Source organism: Myotis daubentonii, chromosome 7, assembly GCF_963259705.1.
Source record: "Myotis daubentonii chromosome 7, mMyoDau2.1, whole genome shotgun sequence".
In the NCBI taxonomy this organism is placed as follows: Eukaryota; Metazoa; Chordata; class Mammalia; order Chiroptera; family Vespertilionidae; genus Myotis; species Myotis daubentonii.
This window is the reverse complement of record NC_081846.1, coordinates 94,282,176-94,305,613: the sequence shown is the minus strand read 5'-3', so window position 1 is coordinate 94,305,613 and position 23,438 is coordinate 94,282,176. Positions and strand designations below refer to the sequence as shown.

The 23,438-nt window shown below is 57.9% G+C and overlaps 1 protein-coding gene across 1 annotated transcript in view; it reads right to left on the bottom strand.

Annotated features, from left to right (window-relative positions):
• MYO7B (myosin VIIB) overlaps positions 1 to 23,438 on the bottom strand; it is a 78,243-nt gene that overhangs the window by 41,592 nt on the left and 13,213 nt on the right. The window contains exons 5-14 of the mRNA XM_059704792.1: positions 21,584 to 21,705; positions 16,688 to 16,830; positions 15,802 to 15,915; positions 14,241 to 14,394; positions 12,334 to 12,410; positions 10,885 to 11,004; positions 10,507 to 10,649; positions 7,635 to 7,845; positions 6,887 to 7,022; positions 2,390 to 2,553 (exon numbers count right to left, since the gene is read on the bottom strand). Of these exons, the coding sequence (XP_059560775.1) occupies positions 2,390 to 2,553; positions 6,887 to 7,022; positions 7,635 to 7,845; positions 10,507 to 10,649; positions 10,885 to 11,004; positions 12,334 to 12,410; positions 14,241 to 14,394; positions 15,802 to 15,915; positions 16,688 to 16,830; positions 21,584 to 21,705 (1,384 nt within the window). The remainder of the gene's footprint in view (positions 1 to 2,389; positions 2,554 to 6,886; positions 7,023 to 7,634; positions 7,846 to 10,506; positions 10,650 to 10,884; positions 11,005 to 12,333; positions 12,411 to 14,240; positions 14,395 to 15,801; positions 15,916 to 16,687; positions 16,831 to 21,583; positions 21,706 to 23,438) is intronic.

The window sequence follows — 23,438 nt, the reverse complement described above, 5'->3', positions numbered from 1 at the left end:
AGCTGCAAAGGCCAGTTCGTTCACTGTCTCAGGCCGGGTGGCTCGTGCACAGCCTCGGGGCTCCTGGATGTCTCTGGGCCTGCACTGCAGGTGGCCTTGGGCCTGAGGCCTCGGGAGCTACGGCAGGGGTGGGGGTAAAGGCCAAGGACACTGTGATGTGGCCAGTGCTCATTGGGGCATGGAGAGAGGGCCTCTGACTGCTCTCTCAGCTCCTCCGCCATCAGCTGGCTCAGCCTCCTGCGGTGGGAGGGGGGCCCTCACCAGAAGCCTCCAGGGCTTTTCTGGAGCAGCCCTGGCTGTGGGGAGGCAGAGGGGAGGCAAACCCCCTTCCAGGATCCTAGGCTGCCCTGGGGGCACCCGGGCTCTGCCCTTCTCCCTGGAAACAGCCACCCCCCAACCCTCCCACATTCCCCACACACATACACACACACACACCACATACCACATACACACACCCCACACACACCACACAAAACACAACGTCCACATTCAGTCACACACACCACAGATACTACACACATATCACAAGCACACATACATACACCATACAGTATAACATACACCACTCAAAACGCACACCACATGCGCACCCCATCTCCTACTGTCAGCACAGGTAGGTAGTTATTAGCGTGAGGAAGAGAGCTAGTTATTAACATAAGGAAGCAAAGGGGATTAGATCATCTTAAACGGGGAAGCTGGAGCAGGGAGCAGGGCAGCAGCATTCCCACTAGCGGACTGGTCACCAGACAGGTTCACACACTACAGGAAACTGCCGGAGAGGAGACTTCATCCTCAGAAGGGATGGGACCATCTCCCCGGGTGCTGAGGCCCGGTCTGGTACCAGAGCAACGGGAGGAGACTCCTCACTGGGCACACGCTCAAGAGGAGCGGGCTGCTGTAATGGCACTTGTGGGCATGCTCCGTGGGAGTCAGGGTGCGGAGACAGGGCGGGACCTCGCCTGGGAACATGGGAAAGGCCATCAGATTGGAGAGAGGACAGGAACCGCCCCCCCGAGTTTGCTGGGGGAAGTCAGGAGTCCGGGTTGGAGCATGTGAATAGTGCCGGTCCTTTACCTGACCAAGAAGAGAGATGGAGGACTGTCAGGGCAGTGCTGTAGCCCCTGGCCACCCTCTCCGTCCCCGAACTCACAATAAAATCCTGCATCACATTTTAACTCCTCCATGCGGTGCCTTTGACCTTCTTTCCTCATGACACCACAAAAGAACTCATTTTTCACCAGCCACACTACACACACACACACACACACACACACACACACACACATCCACACCCACACACACCACACGCATGCCACATGCACACGCACCCATGCACACCCATGCTACAGTAGCCACACACAACCATGCACACCCTCAACACATACAGCACTCAGAACACACACACAGGTTGATAGAGACACGTAGCAATATTAACACAAGCAGAAGTGCCTTAGCAAGACTGCCCACGCTCGGAAGCAGGCACCCCTCTCCGTCCCTCCTTCCCATGCGGCTGAGAGTCCTGACAGGCGGCCCAGGCAGAGAGAGGGGGGCAGAGAGAGGTGGAGAGGGGAGCGGAGCGGGCAGGAGAGAGGAGGAGAGGGGGTAGAGGAAGGAAGGGGGAGAAAGGAATGGAGGGGGGAGGGGGGTGGTGGTGGGGGAGAGGGGCAGGGTGGGTAGAGGGGTGGAGAGGGGAGAGAGGGAAGTGCAGGGAGAGGGGGGATGGGGAGAGGGGCAGAGGGGGGCGGAGAGGGGTGGAGAGGGGCTGATAGGGGAGGAAGGGGGCAGATGGGGGTGGAGGGGGGCGGATGGGGGTGGAGGGGCTGATGGGGGGCAGAGGGGGAGGGAGAGGGGTGGAGGGGGGCGTATGGGGGTGTAGGGGGGCAGAGAGGGGCCGAGGGGGCGTATGGGGGTGGGGGGGCGGATGGGGGTGGAGGGGGGCAGAGGGGGCGGAGGGGGCGGATGGGGGGGGCGGATGGGGGTGGAGGGGGGCAGAGGGGGGCGGAGAGGGAGCGTATGGGGGTGGAGGGGGGCAGAGAGGGGGGAGAGGGGCGGAGGGGGCAGATGTGGGTGGAGGGGGGCCGATGGGGGTGGGGGGGCGGATGGGGGTTGAGGGGGGCAGAGGGGGGAGAGGGGCGGAGGGGGCAGATGGGGGTGGAGGGGGGCAGAGAGGGGCGGAGGGGGCGTATGGGGGTAGAGGGGGGCAGAGAGGGCGGATGAGGGTGGAGGGGGGCAGAGAGGGGCGGAGGGGGCATATGGGGGTGGAGGGGGGCAGAGAGGGGCGGAGGGGGCGGATGGGGGTGGAGGGGGCAGATGGGGGTGGAGGGGGCAGAGAGGGTGGAGAGGGGCGGAGGGGGGCGGAGGGGGGCGGGAGGGGCAGCCAGGAGCCCACCTTGAGGACCTGGCTCCCCGCCTGCCCCCGGCGGATAGTCCCGCGGCCCAGCTTGATGTCTGCTGACTCCAACTTGAAGATTTCCCGCAGGAACTTGTTTTGGGAGGAGTGGACCAGGGTGAGGATATCTGTGCTCAGCGCGTCTCGATTCTTCTCCAAGAAGCCTGTGGGCAGCAGGGCGCCCCCCCGCCGGTCAGCTGCACTGTGAGCCACGAGAGGGCTGCGGGGGGCCTGGCACAGGGCCTGAGGCACCTGCACCCCGCCTCCTCCCGTGTCCGGCCAGCGGGAGGCCTGCACCCGGCCCCAAACCAGGTCACATGGACAGGTGACCCCACCCCACGACTCCACCCCATGCAGGCCCCTGGCCCAGCGGCCGGTCTCTGTCCGCACTCCGGCGGCCGCCCCGCTCTGTGCCACACACCCGCCGAGGGCCTTCCCTGTCACCCCAACTGGACCCTGCCCCTGCCCCCCAGGGCACTTCTTCCTCTTCTCTGCCCCCGGCCCTGGCACCCGTCACCCGGCCTCAGCCCGGCGTGCCCTGGCCCCACATGCCGTCTGGGACGCTCTTTCCTCCCAACCCAGGCGGCAGCTCCTGCTCCAGCGCCGCCCCGTCCGTCCGTCCGTCCGTCCGTCCGGCGGCTCTCCGGGCCCACAACCCTGGGCAGACCGTCTCTGGGGCCCTCTGCGCAGCGGGGATGCTCTGAGGCCGTGCCGTCTCCTCCCCCAGCCTCGGCTTCCGGGGCCAGGCCGCGGGCAGCAGGGGCCGGAGCGGGTCCACCGCCCGCACCGCTCCCCCTCACCCACGCCTGCTGCGCAGTCCGCACCCTGCGGGCACGTCCCCGTGGTCAGGCCTGACCACAGAACCCCTGGGGCCCTCGGGGTCTAACTCGGGGTGGCAGCGACTTTGCTTCTCCTGCACCCACATGGAGGAGGGAAGAAGTTAAACGCCTTGGCCTCCTGGCTCCCAGGACGTCGGGGCGTCTCACTGCCCCAGCTGCTTGCAGGCTACTCCCTGTCAGGTCAGCCTTTAGGCTGTGCAGCCTGGGAGGGAGCACGCTCCCCTAGGCAGTGAGTGTGTGAGCTGCGTTGTGTGCTGCATGTGTGCGTGTGTGCTGCGCGCATGCTGTGTGTGTGCATGTGGTGCATGTATCTCTGTGTGTAAGCATTTGTGTGTGAGCATATGTGTGCTGCATGTGTGTGTGAGCATTTGCGTGTGAGCATGTGTGTGCATGTGTGTGTGCTGTATGTGCACTGTGTGAGCATTTGTGTGCTATGTGCACGTGTATGTGCTGCATGTGTGCACACGTGTGTAAGCACATGTGTGAGCATATGTGTGCTGTGTGCATGTATGTGCTGCATGTGCGCATGTGTGTAAGCATTTGTGTGTGTGAGCATATTGCGCTGTGTGCGCATGTGCGCGTGTGTGCACTGTGTGAGCATTTGTGTGTGTGCATGTGTGCTGTGTGCGCACTGTGTGAGCATGTGTGTGAGCATATGTGTGCTGTGTGTGTGCACACATGTGTAAGCATTTGTGTGTGAGCATATGTGTGCGTGTATGTGCTGCGTGTGTGCACATGTGTGTAAGCATTTGTGCGTGTGAGCATATTGCGCTGTGTGCATGTGCATGTGTGTGCACTATGTGAGCATTTGTGTGAGCATTTGTGTGCTGCGTGTGTGCGTGTGCACATGTGTGCACTGTGTGAGCATGTGTGTGTGAGCATATGTGTGCTGTAGCAGACATGTTTAGGAAGCAAGCACATGTGTAACTCACTGCGGGTACCTGGGAGCCTGGGACCCCCAGGCCGTCCACAGCAGTCGGAATTGGGGAGGCCGGTGTTGTGGGCTGAGTCGTGGCTCCCCACAACCCGCATGTTGAAGTCCTAACCGCAGGACCAGAGTGACTCCGTGTGGAGGTAAAGTGGTCGGAGATGGGGAGGTTGAAGTGCAGCTGCTCGGGTGGCTCCTAGCCCCGGGCAGAGCCGCAGGAAGAGCAGTGCCGGACAGACGCACAGACAGAAAGATGCGGAGCAGCTTCCACCCGCAGGCGGGGCCTCGGAGGGCGCTGCCCTCCTGACACCCATCTGGGACTCCAGCCTCCACACGTGAGGACCTAACCTCTGCCCGTTGGCGTGACTTCCCTGTGGCAGCCCCAGGCCACCAGCAAGGCAGGTCCCGGAGGACAGGACACCCCCCCCATCATGGAGAGTGGGCTCGCTCTCCAGTGGGCACAGACCCGCTGGCAAGGCTGCCCTGCAAGCCAGGCCTGGAGGGCTTCTCCGGGGACTCTGAGGGTTGGCTCTGCATGAACGGGACCCCAACTTTCCTCTCCCACTCTGCCCTTTTTTTAAGTCACCCCACCTTTTAGTGCGGTGCTCCGTGCATCCCTGCACAGCCTGGGGGGGGGCCTCGAGGAGGAGCTAAGGGTGGGAGGGAGGGAGGGAGCTCAGTGCCTGGGAGAGGGGCTGCCCCAGGAGCCTGGCGGGGCACAGCCCTCAGAGCTGGAATGATGCCGGGGAGCAGGTGCCACCTCAGCTCTCCAACTGAGCAGTGTGCCCGCGAGGCTCCAGCTACCCAGCCGGATACGTCCTTGTTCCTGCATCAGAGCCGAGAGTCGCACTGTGCTGTCTGCCCTCTCCGGCCGCAGCTGCGCCCTGGACACGGCTCCCTCTTCTCGGCTCACCCAAGGGTGGCCCACCCAGGCCCTGCTTTCTCAGTCAGAACCTTGCTCAATCCTATCTCAACTTATACAACAAGGAACTCACAGGGATCAAAGGCCTACATGCAAAGCTAACGTTAGAAAACGCTTAGAAGAAAACGCAGGGGAAGTCCTGGTTTGGACAGTAGTTTCTAAGTCATGAAACCAAAAGCATGAGCAACAACAAAAAAATAGGTAACCTGACGAGGTAGCTCAGTTGGTTAGAGCGTCGTCCTGAAACACCAAGGTTGTGGGTTCAAGCCCCAGTCAGGGCACATACAAGAATCAGCCAATGAATGCATAAACAAGTGGAACAACAAACCAATGTTTCTCTCTCTTTCTCTCTCTCTTTCTCTCTCTCTCTCTCTCTCTCTCTCTCTCTCTCTCTCTCTCTCTCTCTCTCCCTCCCTCCCTCTCTCCCCCCCTCACTTCCTCTTTCTCTAAAATCAATCAATAAAAAAAATAGGTAAGTTGGACTTGATCAAAATTAACATTTTGTGCTTCAAAGAACACTATTAAGAAAGTGAAAAGATAACCCACAGAATTAAATATTTACAAATTATATATCTGATAAGGTACTTATATTCAGAATACATAACAAACTCTTACAACTTGACAATAAAAGGACAACCCAATTAAAATATGGGCAAAGGATTTGGAGAGAGATTTCTCCAAGGATGACATGCAAAAGGCCAATGAGCACGTGAAAAGATGCTCGACACCACCAGGCAACATGAGGCACAGACCCACGCCACCTGAGACCCACGTTAAGCCCAGAACGGCCATAACCAAACGCAGGCGGTGCCGTGGGTCGGCGAGGGCCCGGAGAAACTGGAACCCTCATACGTCGGTGGTGGGGACGTAAAATGGGGGGCCATTTTGGAAAACAGTTTGGTGGTTACACAAAAAGTTAAACTAGAGGGCCCGAAGAAGTGGAAACATATGTCCACATAGCAACATGCACATGAGTGGTCATAGCAGCATCATTCAAAATAGCCGAAAAGTAGAGCAACTCAAATGTCCACCAACTGATGAAGGAATAAACAAAACGCGGCGTGTTCAAGTGGCTGTTACGCTGTGATTTGAAGAAACAACGTCTGGCACCTGCCCACATGGATAGCCTTGGAAGCACGGTGCTCAGGGCCAGACGCCAGTCCCAGAGACCACGGGCTGTGTGGCTCCGTCCGTACGAAATACGATGAACAGGCAAACCCACAGAGAGGGAGGGGTGGCTGCCAGGGGCTGGGAGGGGTGGGGGCAACACAGAATAACTGCGAGTGGGAGGTTTCTTGTTGGGGTGGTGAAATGTTTTAAATTGTGGCAACAGTTATACAACTCGGGGTGAACATACTAAAATCCATTGAGTTGTGTGCTTAAAATGGGTGAATCATGCCGGCTGGCTTGGCTCAGTGGTTGAGCATCGACCTATGAACGAGGAGGTCACAGTTCTATTCCTGGTCAGGGCACATGCCTGGGGTTGTGGGCACAAGCTCCAGTGAGAGCATGCAGGAGGCAGCCGGCCAATGATCCTCTCTCATCATTGATGTTTCTATCTCTCTCTCCCCCTCTCCCTTCCTTCCTCTCTATATATTTAAACCATATATTTAAGCCAAAAAAAAAAAAATGGGTGAATCGCATGGTATGTGAATTATAACTCAATAGACTATTACAACCAAAACAAAACAAAACATGCCTGGCCCATTCAATTCCCTCTTTCCCATCGCTCTGCAGAACGACCTAAGGTCCCAGCCTGCCTCCGGGGCCTTCCTGAGCGCGCAGCCGGGAGCCTGCAGCGAGCCTACCTTCCGCCTGGTAGTACACCTCTCCAGCAAAGTGGGCAATGCCGAACCTGGCGTCGTGGATGTTCTTGGGCTGCAGGAAGGCCTTGTTGTTGGCATGGACACTGTTCAGTTTTTGCAGCATGGTGGCATCCGTCCCCTGGGAGAACACAGACACCCTGTGGGCTGAGGTCCAGAGCCCAGCCACAGGGGCAGCGGGGGCACCCACAGAGCTCAGGGCCTCCCACTGGCCAAAGCAACCGCTCAGAATGACCCACCGCCTTCCTACGGACAGGACTCTGACACTGAGGGGGCGGGGCTTGTCTCATGAGCCAGGCAGAGCCTGGGCAGATACTGGGTCTGCCACCCTCCACTGCCAGCTCTCATACTCCACCCTTCCCACCACGGTCCAGGCGCCCAGCCTGGCTTCCCGTTCTCTGGATGAAGAGCTCCTGCTGACTGCATCTGAGAGGCGTCTCCCCAGGGACAGGCGGGTTTCCCTTCCCTGTCCCGGCCGCGGCCTTGCCCGCGGGTGCCCAGGAGGCCTCCCTGGGCGCTCTTGAGTCTGACCAATGCTGAGATGTGGGTCATTCTGTGGGGAGGGGGGCAGGTTGCCGAGCGAGCTGGGCCTGGAGGGAGAGCAGGCCTGGCTGGGAGGTGAGTGAGGCTGGATTGCTGATTCCTGGCAGAGGTTCCAGCCACTTCAGAGCAAAGGAGACACCAGGGAGGAGACTGAAGGGCGGGCCTCCACCAGGGCGGGCTCCGGGCGCACCTGGGGGAGGCGGCTCTCCTCGTCCAGGAGGGAGATGATGCTCATGGGCTTCAGGGCCAGCAGGTCCAGGGTGGGCCGATTGTCCGTGTAGCCGACGAAGTCCCAGGCCACGCCCTCGGAGCGGTACTCCTCCTGCTCCAGGGTGAACACGTGCTGCACGAAGAACTGCTGCAGGTGCTCGTTGGCGAAGTTGATGCAGAGCTGCTCGAAGCTGCGGGCGGGGTGGGGAGGACGTCGGCTCTGCCCTGCGCAGCCCTGAGCACACTCCCCGGCATTTGCGCAGAGCCCACGGGTGCGCCACAGACGCACATCCCCATTCCCAGCCAGCTGTGCGCACCCGGCACACGCCCTCCCTCCTCTCTGCTCCGCCCCCCACCTCACCTCCTCCCCCTGCGGCAAGCACGCTAACAGAAGGAGCAGCTCTGAAGGCATGCCATCCACCCCTGCCTCGGCTCCTCACCACCCTCCATGGGCTCTGTGCCAGGGCTGCCTACCCTGACAGGGAAATGGTCCCCGGGAACCAGTGTAACAGCCCGGCTTATGGCAAGGGCCTGGGCATGAGGGGAGCGTCTGCAGACTCAGGAGTGGCTGCTGGGCTCCCGCCCCTGCCCTCCCCTCGGGCGGCAGTCAGCAAACAGGAATCATGCTGACCCCTCCGCCCACCTCCTCCCCATTCCAATCCAGCTGGGCACGCTCTGCCCTGCAAGCGCCCTGACTCTTCCCACTCCTGCTGCTGCGGCACAGCCACCTCCCCTGCTCCAGGGGGCGCCCCACGGTCCTTCTGGACTTGCCCCCTGGTCCCTCGGGCCTTTTGGACTCGCTACAGAGCAGTGGTTCTCAACCTTCCTAATGCCGCGGCCCTTTAATACAGTTCCTCATGTTGTGGTGACCCCCAATTTCATTGTTACAAATTGAATGTAATTAAAGCATAGTGATTAATCACAAAAACAATATGTAATTATATATGTGTTTTCCGATGGTCTTAGGCGACCCCTGTGAAAGGGTCGTTCGACCCCCAAAGGGGTCGCGACCCACAGGTTGAGAACCGCTGTTCTAGAGGGAGCTTTCTGACCTGCAGACCCGGCTCACCCCTCCCCGGGCAGGACCCAGGGACACAGCAGGGAGCCTGCCTCTGTCCCAGAGGGGCCCTGGCTGGGCTGGGCCGCTCTCCTCTCCACGGACTGCTTCCCCATCCCCAGCCGAGTCCTCACACATTAGCAGTCGCTCCTCTCCTGCCTCCCGCCCAGGCCAATGGCATCCCCGGTCTCAGACAGGCCTTCCTGCTCAGGATGGCTGCCGATCGCTGCAAAACCTCATCAGGCCTGGACTGGCTGTTCCACATCTGCTGACCCAGGAGGTGAGGGCACGGGTGGGCATGTCCCCCACGCCCCACGCTTTGCTCGGAGCGGGCTCCATGGACACTTGTGGGGGGCATGGCTGAGTGACCGGTCACCAGGCTGAGACTGCAGCCCTGTCACAAAGGCCCCTTGGCCGCTTCCGGGAGGGCTCCTTGCATCTATGGCCTGACCCCCACAACCCACTACTCATGCTCCTGAAGGTTTTCAGCTTGGTTTGCCCACTGTCTCCCTTGAGGACAGAAACCACAGCCTGGCCACCTCTCAGCTCCCATCACTGGGCGGTTCTGCCAGCCTTGCCCATGCTGCTGCCCTGCCCACACAGCCGGCTGGAGCCGCCACGCAGCGGCTCGCATGGGGAATGGCTTGTGTCTGACACTCCGGCTCACCAAGGGGCCCTCAGGCTCCTGTGGAGATGGGCCCGGGGCAGGGCCTGTGAAGGCCGGGCCGGTCCAGGCTGCTCTGACAGCCCAAGGCCCCACTTCGCGGGACCAGTCCTGGGCGTCCCCTGCCAATGATGAGCCAGGCTCGCCTGAGAAGCTGCTAGTAGATTGCATACAGGTGCTTCCTGCTCGCTCCTCACTTCTCTCACTTGCTAATGTGCCAGAGCTCAGCTATCCTTGCCCTTCAACACCCCAGCCTCCCCTCACCCCAGCCTTCATCACTTCACCGCTGGGGGTACTCTTCTGACCTGCCTCCTGGCTCCATTCAGCCTCCATTCAGGGTTGCTGGGACCTGGCCAGAGAAGGCCTGCCCTGCCTTTCCACGGCCCAACGAAAACAGCAGGGACGGCCCTCTTCACCTTACTGAGCATGATAGGGCACCTGAAGGTGCCAGCCAGGCAATGTCCTTGACTTTCTATTCACCTTAACCCTAAAACTAATCCTACCCCTACCCCTAGCCCTAACCCTAAACCTAATCCTAACCCTACCCCTAGCCCTAGCCCTAACCCTAAACCTAATCCTAACCCTACCCCGAACCACAGCCCTAACCCTAACTCTAGCCCTAACCCTAATCATAACCCTAATGCTAGCCCTAGCCCAAGCCCTAGACCTAACTCTAACCCTAACCCTAGCCTGAGCACTAGCCCTAGCCCTAGCCCTAACCCTAGCCTGAGCACTAGCCCTAGCCCTAACCCTAACCCTAGCCCTAGCCCCAACCAAGCATGACAGAGCACCTGGAGGTGCCAGCCAATCAATGTCGTTGACTTTCATTTTCACACTAACCCCGCCTGATTACTCGCTCGGATTCATGAGGAGAGCAGGTGGCCCCAGAGGGGTGACAACGGCCTGGCTCTCGGGTGCTCTCGCTCTGTGCCTCCTCGGGGCGCGCTGGGGTGCTGGGGGCACACAGACCAGCTCCCTGCAGGAAGACTCGCCTTCTCAGCGGCTCAGCCTGCGCTGGGATTGGAAGTGGGAGCCCCGGGGGAGGAATGGCTGCCCGCTCGCGTGGTCAGTGAGGAGTGGGCTTATCGTCCATTTCCCGAAAGCAGGTGTTCAGAGACCATCCTGTCATACCTATTGTTCTGGAAATTTTCAAAGCCAAATATGTCCAGGAGGCCAATGGCCCTTCGCACATGTTTCGGGTCCTGGGAGGGGGGAGTGAAAATCGCAGCGTTGATCTTCTTGACGATCCACAGGAAGAGGTGCCCATAGATGCCCTGAGGAGACATGGGTGCAGCCCATGGGCTGTGGGCCCAGGAGGAAGGTTGCCCCTTTCCCCAAACTCACCCGGAAAGGCTGCGCTCAGACCTACTGAAGGGCATCATCCCTGCTGTACAGGCAACAGGCCACGCCCAGGGAGGCGGGGGCCACAGTCAGCGGGCGGGTGCCGGCAGAGCCGGGACTGGCCAGCGGCCCACGCTGTCCTGCTCTCCACCTCCCTCCGCTCCGCACCTTGACGAGGGCGTCCCTCCTGTCGGCAGCCTGGGTGGTGCTCAGCGGCCTGGCGACCAGCTCCCCGCGGATGGCGATGGAGTGCTTGACCAGACAGTCCCGGAGCGCCTGCTGCGTCACCTGGAGGGAGGCGGGCAGCTGAGGGAGCAGGGCTGGCTCCGGGGTCCCGACCTGCTTGTGCCATGTCTTGTTCCCTCTCGTGACCGACACATATGCCCCAGGCCTGAGGGAGGCAATGCCCGAGACGAGGGCCAGGCCCGGGGGGGACAGAGTCGCACCCTGGAGGGCCTGGCGAACGTTCAGGGGCACCAGCGGGGCCCTGAGCAGACCAGCTGCTTGGCTGACCAGCCCTGGGCTGGCCTCCGGGCGCAGGAAGGAGTTATCACCCCCAGGTGGGCCTTGGAGAGCCAGGGCAGGGCGGGCTCTGCGGCCAGGCCTTGGCAGCCGTGGGATATGCCCCACCCCGTCACTCCTGGGGCTGCAGGCCTGAGGGAGCCCCCGCCCCAGGCAGGGAAGACCAAGCCGGCAAATACCCAATGTTTCTAAGAGCTCTGCTCCAAATGAAGAACATGAGCAGCAAGATGTGCCTAATGGGACTGCTTTTCTTCCTTTTCCTCCCGCCCTCCCTCCCTCCTTCCCTCCCTTCTTCTCTCCCTCCCTCCCTTCTTCTCTCACTCCCTCCTTCCCTCCCTCCCTCCCTCCCTCCCTCCTTCCCTCCCTTCTTCTCTCCCTCCCTCCCTTCTTCTCTCCCTCCCTCCCTTCTTCTCTCCCTCCCTCCTTCCCTCCCTCCTTCCCTCCCTCCCTCCCTCCTTCCCTCCCTTCTTCTCTCCCTCCCTCCCTTCTTCTCTCACTCCCTCCTTCCCTCCCTCCCTCCCTCCCTCCCTCCTTCCCTCCCTTCTTCTCTCCCTCCCTCCCTTCTTCTCTCCCTCCCTCCCTCCCTCCCTCCCTCCCTCCCTTCTTTTCTGCCTTCCTTCCCTTCTTTTCTCTTCTGATTCCATTACTTTCCCACCAGAACAGCCAGTGGGGTGCGGCGTGGAAGTGACCCAGTTCCCCCAGTGCAAAGGCATTTCCCTGCCCCTGCCGGCTGCCTCCTGAAGCGAGGCTCTGAGGCTCCGTTTCTCAGGGTCTGCGGAAGCCAATGGTGTGAGCATGCCTCCCTTTCCAGAGCAGCAGCTCTGGGGCAGCCTGGGGACGAGGCTGCGGGCAGGTGCGTTTGGTGGGAGCCGGGGAAGATCCAGGGAAGGGTCCAGTGGCCCAGCGGGTGGAGAGTGAGCCCTCATTCTGCTACGTGGCTAACGGTGAGCTCACACGGCTGCCCTCTGCTCCCACCCCCGCCTGCGATGGCAGAGGTGCATGGTTGAGCTGAGAGCCTGGGAAGGGTTATGGGAATCAGGGGTCAGGGGTCTGTCAGCTGACCCCTGGGAGCTGGCAGACACCAGGCCAGGCTACCTCCAGGAACGTGGCCACCGTGGGGAAGGCAGGCGTCTCCGTCACATCGGAGGAATCCAGGTTCTCAAAGACCGCAGCTGCAGGGAGAAGGTGACCGCTGAGTGGCAAAGCACGCCAAGTGCCGGACAGCCCAGGCCCCAGGAGCTAGGGCCCCCGAGGCCACCCTTCCCGCTCTGCCCCTCAGATCAGGGCCCGGCCCAAAAGGAAGGGGAGAAGCTCGGGGGGCTGGGCAGGGCTGTGGGGCGGGTGCAGAGGGGTCCATTAAGGAGGAGAGGAGCCATCAGCCCCTTAACTCACTGCTGTGCGTAGAAACCTGGGCCAGCGCTCGCGAGCAGGCCTCCCTAACTCAGGGTCCTCCTCTGGGAGTCAGCCTGTACCTTAGGGCTGCCAGGATTGGGGGAATAGGGAGTATTGCTTGTGTGTGTGTGTGTGAGTGTGTGCGTTTTAACTTTTAAAAACTGGATAGAGCATCGGCCCATGGACTGAAGGGTCCTGGGTTCGAATTCCAGCCAAGGGCATGTACCTTAGATGCAGGCATGACCCCAGCCCTGGTCGGGGTGCATGCAGGAGGCAACCAATTAATGTGTCTCTCTCACATCGATGTTTCTCTCTCTCCGTCTCTCCCCTCCCTTCTATTCTCTCTAAAAACCAATGGAAAAATATCCTCAGGTGAGGATTAGCCATAAACAAACAATTGGACAATAAAGCATAGAGATAAAAAAGTGCATAGAACCCTAAGGCATGTTACAGTGGGTAATTATTAAGTCAGCACTGTGCAGCCATTGCAAAGTGACAGCGCCCGCCAGTCGGTCGGTCCTTCCTGCTACGCCTTCTCTCCGCCAGAGGCAGCTGCTCTCCCAGCTCCTGGAGCCTGCCCTCCCCCTCCCTTACTTTTTCACTAGATCTGCATCCCTGAACAGCACTCAGCTTGCCCTGCTTTTGAGCTCTGTGTAAGGAAGGCGCTGTAACGACCTACGCTTTGTGCCGGCTTCGTTCCCTCGGCCTCACACTTAAACGCCTCCGTGTCCTGACGCCCCGGCTGGTCGCACGGGCACCCCTCCCCTGGCAGAAGGGCCCGTGTGGTCGCAGGCCGCAGGGCGGCCACATCGCCCGGAGCAGATGACCTTGCAGGGTGAGAGGCAGTGGTCCAAGGTCATGCTTTCCACGTGGACGCCCAATTGCTCCAGACGTTTACTAAAGTCTGTCCTTTCCCACGGCTCTGTGAACTGGTGTGTCATGAGTTCTGAGCCAGCCATGATCTCTTCAAATACTGCCTATGCCCATTCTTTTTCTTTTTAAATTTTAAATAATTCTTTATTGTTGAAAGTATTACATACGTCCCCTTTCCCCCCTTGCCCTCCTCCCGCCCACCCCTGCCCTAGGCCTTCAGCACCCTATTGTCTGTGTCCATATATGCAAGGTCTTTGGTTGATTACCTACCCACTCCACCCCCCTCCCCGCCTTCCCTCCGAGATCCCTCACTCTGTCTCATTAGGATCCGGCTCAGCCTATGCTGGTCTTCTCTCTGCATCCTCCGGGCAGGGGCTCGGGGCGGCGTCCAGGCCGGCACACCCCGGACCACCCGATGCCGACCAGCTGGCCTGCAAGTCCGTGCCTGGCCGTCTGCTCTGCTCCACCCACACCTCGAGGGGGAGCTCTTTGGGGTGCCAGCTAAGTGTGGGGGCTGACTGATGGCGTCTTCATCTTTGGAGTGCCCTAATCTTCAACATCTTTTCCCTAACCCCACAAGGCCTCCAAAATTATAGCTAAAACTTCCAGGTATTTTTTGCGGACCGGGTTAGACCACGTGACTTCGGCGGCTCTTCAGGGGAGAGCCCTGAGGGGTTCTCTCTCTCTTTCCCTGCCCCCCACTCTTCCTCCCCAGGGGTGCTTGAGGGGAACATTACCCATGAACTCCACGTTCCCCAGGTGGAGAATGGCTGCCAGCAGCTTGCTGAGGTCCCAGTGCTCAGCATCTGAGAACATGAGGATCTTCAGCGCGGAGCGCACGTGGGCGTAGTCCTTGGCATCGTCCAGCCCCTCGCAGGAGGTGCAGTTCCCCTGCAGAATGGGGCACCTCAGCTCCTGGCAGGGCCACCCCACCCCCTCCTTCGTGTAGGGCCAACCAGCGAGCAGCCTCGAAGACTCAGCCCAGGCCCTGGAGTGACACCCCCTGAGGGGCCACGGGAGGTCCAAGCCTCAAACACACAAGTCCCTCCAGAGGCTGAACCAGAGGCGCGGCCAGGTACGGCAGCTGGCACACGGCCCAGTCCTTCAGCCCGCCTCCCCACCCACAGTGGCTCCTGACCGCCCTCCCGGGAGGACTCTGCGGCCACTTAGCAGACAGATGCCAGCGCCCTGTGTGCCGGGCTCTGTGCTGGGCTGGAGGCGGAGGGGCGGGGCAGATGCAGTCTCACAGGTGCCAAGAGCAGGGCAGGTGGCGCCTGTGCGCTGGCGAGGGAGGCGAGCCCCCAGGAGGAGGCTCTGGCTGCCCCACAGGCTGAGCTTCCCAGGGGCTGGGGGAGAGGGATGTCCAGGCTGAGAGCAGCCGGACCGGGTGGAGGTGGGAGGCAGGAGCCAGGACACATGGTGGTGGGTTGGTGGTGAAGGGAGAGGTACCACGATCGTGGGATCTGGAGGGACTTGGAAACATGCCGGGGAAGTGGTCTCAGACTGGCCTGGGGAGGTCTGCAGGGTGAGTGACTGAGCAGGCCTCACGTCTGCAGGGTGGGCGGTGCACTAGGTCAGAGGAGGGGCCCAGGGGCCTGCCAGGGTCCAGGCAGGAGCTGAAGGCCAGAGGCAGTGCCTGGGGGCTGCACGGGAGAGGACGTGGGAGATGGGATGCCGCCCAAACAAGTGTAAGCAGGCTGCTCTCCTGGGGCTCACGGTGTGAGGCACCCACAGGATGGCGGTCGGAGTGCGATGGCGGGAGGGGTGAAGACAACTGACCGCTGGGTGACCAGCCTTTTTGCTCATTGGTTCCACAGGAAGGTGAGCCGGTGGGGCAGGGCCGTCAGTTGGGTGAGAATAAGGAAGCCTCGGGCAAGTCAGGAAGGGGAAACCAAGACCCGCCCCCGCCCGCCAGACCTCCTTCCTCCTCCCAGAGCTGCCAGAGTCTGGGCGGCCGAGGGGTGGGCGGGGTGCAGGGGTGGGGACAGAGCAGGAAGAGAGTGGGGCGGGGGCGGAGCAAGGAGAGTGGGGCAGAGCAAGGAGAGTGGGGCGGAGCAAGGAGAGTGGGGCAGAGCAAGGAGAGTGGGGCGGGGCCAGGAGAGTGGGGCGGGGCCAGGAGAGTGGGGCGGGGCAAGGAGAGTGGGGCGGGGCCAGGAGAGTGGGGCAGAGCAAGGAGAGTGGGGCGGGGCAAGGAGAGTGGGGCGGGGCAAGGAGAGTGGGGCGGAGCAAGGAGAGTGGGGCAGAGCAAGGAGAGTGGGGCGGGGCAAGGAGAGCGGGGCGGGGCTGGTGGGGCCTCACCGAGGTCAGGTAGCGGTACTCCGAGGGCGAGCCCAGGCGCAGCAGGCCCCTCTCCTCCGAGCGCATGCCCAGGAGCATGCAGTAGAAGATGTGGAAGTTCCGCTCCTGCGGGGCCTGGGGGAAGGCAGTCCCCTGAATCGGCAGTGCCTCCTACGATGACGGTCATCCCGCCTGTCTGGCGGCTGCTCTGCAACCTCTCAGCCAGGTGGGCTCCCTTCACCGAGGTGCAGCGGGCCTGCTGGCTGCCCTCATCCTGGGCCTTGAGGCCAAGGTGCTCCCGCAGCCCTGCATGAAGGCTGCCCAGACTGCCTCCAACCCTCCCTCAAGCACTTCCTCAAAGCCCTGAATGCACCCTCCCTGAAGTCGTAGGCCAGGGCATGACCTCAGGGTACAGCCCTCAGCAGGCAACTGGCCGGCCTCAGAATTAATTCCAGTAAAGGTGAGGAGGAGGAGGCACCAATGAATGAGAACATTATATGGATGGAAAATTCAGAACAAAAAGTCCTGCATTTCTTGTTTTTGAAAACTGGTCAAGGACCATTATTATTCAACTAGAGGCCCAATGCACAAAATTCGTGCAAGAGTAGGCCCTTTAAACCCCGCTGCCTCAGCCCTGTGGCCCCATCCCCCACCAATGGTCATTCCGAAAGGTTGTTCCACCATCCAATCTAATTAGCATATTAGCTCTTTATTATATAGGATTCTAGGGATCGTTGGCCCATCTCAGGGTAGGACCAGGGTTCCGGGGCAGCAACTAAGACCTATGGGAGCGTTGAGGAGGTCCCTGGGGAGAGGGAAGGAGGGGTGAGAACGAGGGAAGGAGACCCCTCCTGGAAGCCTCCCAGATCCTGAATCCCCATTTGGGGCAAATAGAGGTTGCCCTCACCTGCCGGCAGACCCGGGACTTCTCCAGGAGAAACTGCTCGATGCGTGCACTTTCGATTACCCCACTGGGGTTGAAGTAGATGTCAATGTACTTCCCAAAGCGGCTTGAGTTGTCATTTCGGATTGTCTTGGCGTTTCCAAAGGCTAAGGGCCAGAGGATGGTGCCCATGATGGGAGCAGAGAGGAGAAAACGAACTTTTTAGCAGGGTCTTCTGGGAAGGCTTCTCAGAGGAGGTGGCGAAGCCCAGAATTGAAAACTAGGTAGGATTGCACTGGACTGTGGTGGCAACCGGGGGTATGCTCAGAGGCAGGCAAAGTGCAGGTGCGGATTTGGAGGTCAGAAAGCATGGAGTGTGCTTGTAGAATGGGATTTTGGCTGGAGCACAGGATCCAGGAGGAAGGCAGTGGGAGACAAAAAGAACTCACTAGTAGATGGGCTTAGCACAGAGCCTTGAATGCCAGGCTTACTCAGACTTGCTTCCTCTGAGCCCCAGCATCAGGGGTTTTGGGGTCCCAGACACATACAGGGAGGAACTGGATTGTCTACCATCAGGGAAGGAACTCAGGGGTGGCTATCTCCCAGATAGGGGTGCTTGCAGGGGTCATTGTGCTGTGCTGGGACCTCCCTGTCCCAGGACTGACTGGAAGCCTTATCTGAGTCTCCATCAGCCTGGAGCACACTGTTTGCTCTGCCCTAGGGGTTCCCTGAGACCCTGCCCCATCCAATTTGCAGCCCCACCCAACCTGTTTACAGCAGCTTTTTCATATGTATGGCGTGTCCTGGCTCAGGCTTCAGACTTTGCTAAAATCTCTCAAACAAGCTGCAGCTGGTGACAACATGCTCCAAACCTATCAATAAAAGGCCCAAGACCCAGCACTAGCACCAGCCTGCATTGCTTCACAGCTGGGCCTCACCTGGGCACCTCTAATCCCAATACAAAAGCAAATAAAAGCCATCTGCAGATCCCTCTGTAGCTCCTGCTGGGTGGCCCCAGAGAGTGGCTGACTTTGCACCTCTCTGGACGCCCTAGAGTCAGTGAACCCAGTGGACAGTTTCAGACGATAGCAAATTACAACCCTACACATCCACAAGTGACACACTCAAGGGGCAGACTCAGTGAGCACCAAGGTCCCACTGAAGCAAGTCCTGCTCCATAGGGGTGTCTCCTGCACAGCAGCTCTCCTTCTGTAGTCCCAGCTGGTCCTCACAGCCAATTGGCCTGGAAGCCAATTCCTCCCAGTGACACCAGCAGCAATCAAGGCTCAACTACAAGACTGTGCACACATCCCACATGGGTGCACCTAGTGTGCCCAGCCCAGGTGACTGGGGAGGCTGAGCCACTGGGCCCTACAGGACACCTACTATACAAAGCTACCAATTCCAGGAGACATGGCAGCTCTACCTAATACATAGAAACAAACCGAGGGAAAAAGCCAAAATGCAAAGATAAAGAAACATGTTACAAATGAAAGAAATGAAAGCAAGCAAACTACTGAATACAGAGTTAAAAACAATGGTTACAAGGTCACTCAAGAATCTTCATGAGACTTTTAAGGATCTTAGTGAGAATGTCAAAGACATGAAAAAGGACCAGTCAGAAATTAAGCATATACTAACTGAAATAAAGAATAATTTAGCCCAACTGGTGTGGCTCAGTGGATAGAACGTCAGCCTGTGGACTGAAGGGTTCAGGGTTTGATTCCTGTCAAGGGCATATGCCCAGGTTGTGGGCTTGATCCCCAATAGGGGCCATGCAGAAGGCAGCCGATCCATGATTCTCTCTCATCATTAATGTTTCTATCTCTCTCCCATTCTGAAATCAATAAAAAAATATTTTTTAAAAAGAATAATTTACAGGGATTCAACAGTGGAGTAGAGGAGTCTGAGAATCAAATTAATGATTTGGAATATGAGGAAGCAAAAAACACCCAATCAGAAGAGCAAAAAGAAAAAAGAATTTAAAAATATGAAAATAGTGTAAGGAGCCTCTGGGACAACTTCAAGCATACCAACAATCGCATTATGGGGGTTCCAGAAGAAAAAGAGAGAGAGCAAGATATTGAAAACCTATTTGAAGAAATAATAATAGACAAGTTCCCCTACATCAGCGGTTCTCAACCTGGGGTCGCGACCCCTTTGGGGGTTGAATGACCCTTTCACAGGGGTCGCCTAAGACCATCAGAAAACACATATATAATGACATATTGTTTTGTGATTAATCACTATGCTTTAATTGTGTTCAGTTTGTAACAATGAAAATACATCCTGCATATCAGATATTTACATTACGATTCATAACAGCAGCAAAATTACAGTTATGAAGTAGCAACGAAAATAATTTTATGGTTGGGGGTCATCACAACATGAGGAACTGTACTAAAGAGTTGCGGCATTAGGAAGGTTGAGAACCACTGCCCTACCTGGTGAAAGAAATAGACTTACAAGTCCAGGAAGCACAGAGAGTCCCAAACAGGAGGAACCCAAAGAGCCCCACACCAAGACACATCATAATTAAAATGCTAAGGGATAAAGACAAAGAGAGAATCTTAAAAGCAGCAAGAGAAAAGCAGTTAGTTACCTACAAAGAAACACCCATACGACTGTCAGCTAATTTCTCAATAGAAACTTTGCAGGCCAGAAGGGAGTGGCAAGAAATAGTCAAAGGAATGAACAGCAAGGACCTACAACCAACCAAGATTACTCTACCCAGCAAAGCTATCATTTAGAATTGAGAGTCAGATAAAGAGCTTCACAGATAAGAAAAAGCTAAAGGAGTTCATCACCACCCAACCAGTATTATATGAAATGCTAAAGGGTATTCTTTAAGAAGAGGAAGAAGAAGGAGAAGAAGGAGAAGGAGAAGGAAAAAGAGAAGAAGAAGAGATAAAAAATATGAACAATAAAATGCCAATAAATATATATCTATCAACAATTGAATCTAAAAATAAAAAGAAATGAACAAGGAATCTAATGAACAAAATAAACTGATGAATAAAATAGAATCAGAGGCATGGAAACATGGAACAGACTGACAAATGTCAGAGGGAAGCGGGGGGGGGGGGGTGTGAGGGGGGCGGGTGATGGGAAGTGATTAACCAAACTTCTCATTCGCATATAGGCATTACCTATGGTCACAGACAATAGGGTGGTGAAGGCCTGGGGCGGGGCAGGTGGAGGGGGGCAATGGGGGGAAAATGAGGGACATTTGTAATACTTTCAACAATAAATAATTTAAAAAAAGAATAGAGAATCCAGAAATAGATCCAGTGTATGATCAACTGATTTTAGATAAAAGTACAAAAGCAATTCAATGGAGAAAGAATAGTCTTTTCAACAAATGGAGCTGAAATGATTGGCTAGCTATAGGGAAAGAAGGAAAGAACTAAGGGAGGGAGAGAGGAAGGAAAGAAAAGAGAAAGAAAGACTCAACTTATACCTTGCACCCTAGAAAAATTAACATAAAATGGATCATACACCTGAATGTAAAACCTAGAATTACACAACATCTAAAAGAAAACATAAAAGATAATCTCGGTTACGCAAAGATATAACTCCAAAAGCATAACCAATAAAAGGAAAGAAAAGATAAGTTGTACTTTATCAAAATCTAAAACGTCTACCCTACAAAAACACTGTTAAGAGAATGAAAGGACAAACCACAGGCGGGGGAGGGTGGGTATCTGCAGAACACCTGTCTTATAATGGGCTTGTATCCAGAACATGTTGCTAACTTTTACAAAATCATAAACAAGGAATCAGCTAAGTCAAAAAATAGGCCAAACACTTGAACAGACACTTCACCAGAGAAGCTGCACAGATGGGACGCGCAGACCGCCTCCTGACAGCACCCAGTGCCGACCGGCTGTGGGCGGCTCCTGACAGAGTTAAAGTGCTCACTTACCACCCAACCATTTTACACCTGCATGTTTATTTAAGAGAAAAACATGTGTTTACACAAAAACCTGTATGCAGCTACTGGAGGAGGCTTTTTTCATAATCACTGAAAACTGAACAACCCAGAGGTCCCTGGCTTGCTGAGCGAGCTGGGCACCGCCGTGAGAGGAGCGGGAGGAGTAACTCAATGCAGGCAACACCGCGAGGCAGTCCCGGTGCGCGATGCTGACGACAGCAACCAGACCCAAGGGCTACACACTGTCCGGTTTTAACTGCACGACCTTCTGAGTGGTTGCCAGGGGCTGGGCCCGAGGGAAGGTGGGGCTGACGGGAGCATTCTACATCATGATGATGATGGTGGTCGTATGATTGGATGAGTTTGAACGTCAAAAAGGGTGAATATCTACTGTACGCGAGCCACACCTCAGTTACAAAGAATTAGGGCGCCTCTTGGCCAGTGGCTGACAGCCTTGGGGTTGAGGTCGCCTGCTCCGGCCACCCCCACCAGAGGCCGTGAGCGGCGCCGGGGCCTGGCGCGCCCGGGCAGGACTCCTGCTCTGGCATTGACCCAGAGCTCCGTGGGGCTGGCCGCCCTCAGGCCTGCACGGCCCTTTGCTCGCCCAAGGGTCCGGCGGCACCCCGGCCGGGGGCCTGTCGGGGGCACCCCGCTTCCTCCCTCACTGAACCCCCACAGGCCCAGCCGGGCTGGCGACTGCTTCCCCAGGACCCGAACTCGAGACCCAGCACGGCCAAGCTCGTTTCATCTTGGACCCCTTTTGAAAGACTTGTTCGATCCTGAGGAAAACACTGAGTAGAAGCTCCTACGGTCAGCTTTCCCCTTCGTGCTCCCTCGAGGCCCCCCACTGGCTCCCGCCCCAATCTCTCGTGTCCTGAGGAGTCCTCAGAAGTCTGGAAGGGGGTGCCCCCCCGCCCTCCCCCAGGGCCCCTGGCCGAAACGAAGGCTCCTCCCGCAGGGAGGCCGGCGGGCGGAGGCCTGCTCACCCTCCAGGATGGGGTTGGCCTCCAGCACCTGCTGCTCGATCCAGGAGTGCTGGCCGCTGACCGTGGCCAGGAACTGCAGGACGAGCTTGGTGGTCTCCGTCTTCCCGGCCCCGGACTCGCCGCTGCAGACGTAGAGGGGGTTAGTCGATAGAAAAGGGGATTTTCCGCCCCTCAACTCTCTGGCCACCCCCAGGCCTGCTTCCTGGGCAGCCTGAACAGAGCCCCCCAGGCCCTCGCCCCGGGGGCAGACGTCCATGCTGCGTGGCTACTGGGAGCGGTCTTTCACCCTCTCCCCGCGAGCCCTGCGGGCAGGCCCGATTCGGTTCCAGGGTCACGGGCACAGCAATTTTTTTCCTGAGAATATTTTCCTGAATTTTTCTAAAATGTTCATAGTGAATATATATTAATTTCATGGTGGTGAGAAATGAAAATTAGTTTTTAAAATTACTTAGGACATTTAATTAAGTCAGAAAATATACTGTGTCTGGCACATAGCAAACACTCAAATTTGTAGTGATTAATATTACTGCTCCGGCCAAGGCTGGGATGTTACTTTTGTGTAAATTATTCTTTACTGTGGACATTGTCAGGCATTACAAATGGAGCAGAGGGGTGCGATGTCTGCTGACAGCGGCAGGGCCCCGGCTGCTACTCGTGACCCCAGGGGCCCCTGCACGGTGCGATAAACTCCCACAATCCCATTTCCAGCTTCAGCCTCTGGCCGGTTTTGTTTCCCCTCTTGTACTATTTTGAAGCGAATCCCAGACAAATATTGTTTCATCTGAAAATATTAATTTTTAAAAAAGTTTTGCTATGCCAGTCAAATCAGTCAGCTCCCAGAGCTCCGGCCAAACCAGATGGAGAGGCAGGGGCAGGGGCAGGGCAGGGGGCAGGGGCAGGGGCAGGGGGAGGGGCAGGGACAGGGGCAGGCACAGGGGCAGGGGGAGGGGCAGGGGCAGGGGCAGGGGCAGGGGCAGGGGGAGGGGCAGGGGAAGGGGCAGGGGCAGGGGCAGGCACAGGGGCAGGCACAGGGGCAGGGGGAGGGGCAGGGGCAGGGGGAGGGGTAGGGGTAGGGGGAGGGGCAGGGGCAGGGGAAGGGGCAGGGGCAGGGGCAAGGACAGTTGCAGGGGCAAGGACAGGGGCAGTCTGACTGACTGGCTGAGTGTCCATGCAAAGGGTGGGAGTCTGGTACTCCACCCTCCTTTTAGGCACTGAGTGCTGGGGGTGAAGGTGAGGCTGTGAGCCTCGCAGCCAGCCATGGCCCCTGCCCCCAGTCTAGGGGCAGATTGGCAAAGCCTGAGGGAGGTCAGAGTGAGACAGACCACTGAGCCAGCATGAGTGGGACAGGGAAACTGAGGCAGAGAGCGGAACCAAACCGGCAGAGCAATGCACAGCAGATGCAGAAGGCCCCTCCCTAGAGGTAACATCTAGGCCTCAGTGTAATTCATTCCAGATGCAGAAAAACAGCAAAACCAGGTGAGTGACACCAGGACCAGCTGTGCTGACTGAGGACCCCCTGCCCTCACACTGACCCCCCGGTGGAGACCATGCCCTGGGGAGCCCACCTGGAAACGGATGAGTGTTCTATGAAGACCCTCCCCTGGGACCTCCCCTAAGATTCCCGCCTGAAGAGAGAGATAAAAGCCTCGAGACAAAGGGCCCAGAGCTCTCCCCGGGGACAGCACCCACCCTCCCTTCCCGCATCTCCCCGACAGGTGAACACCTCCTAAACTCCAGGGGACCTCACGGGCTTGCAGCCAGGGCAGCAACGGACAACAGCAGCGCATCACAGGCGAATCCCTGAGCTTCTTCCCCAGGCCCCCTCTTCTCAGACTTCCGGAGACCGAGGGCAGCC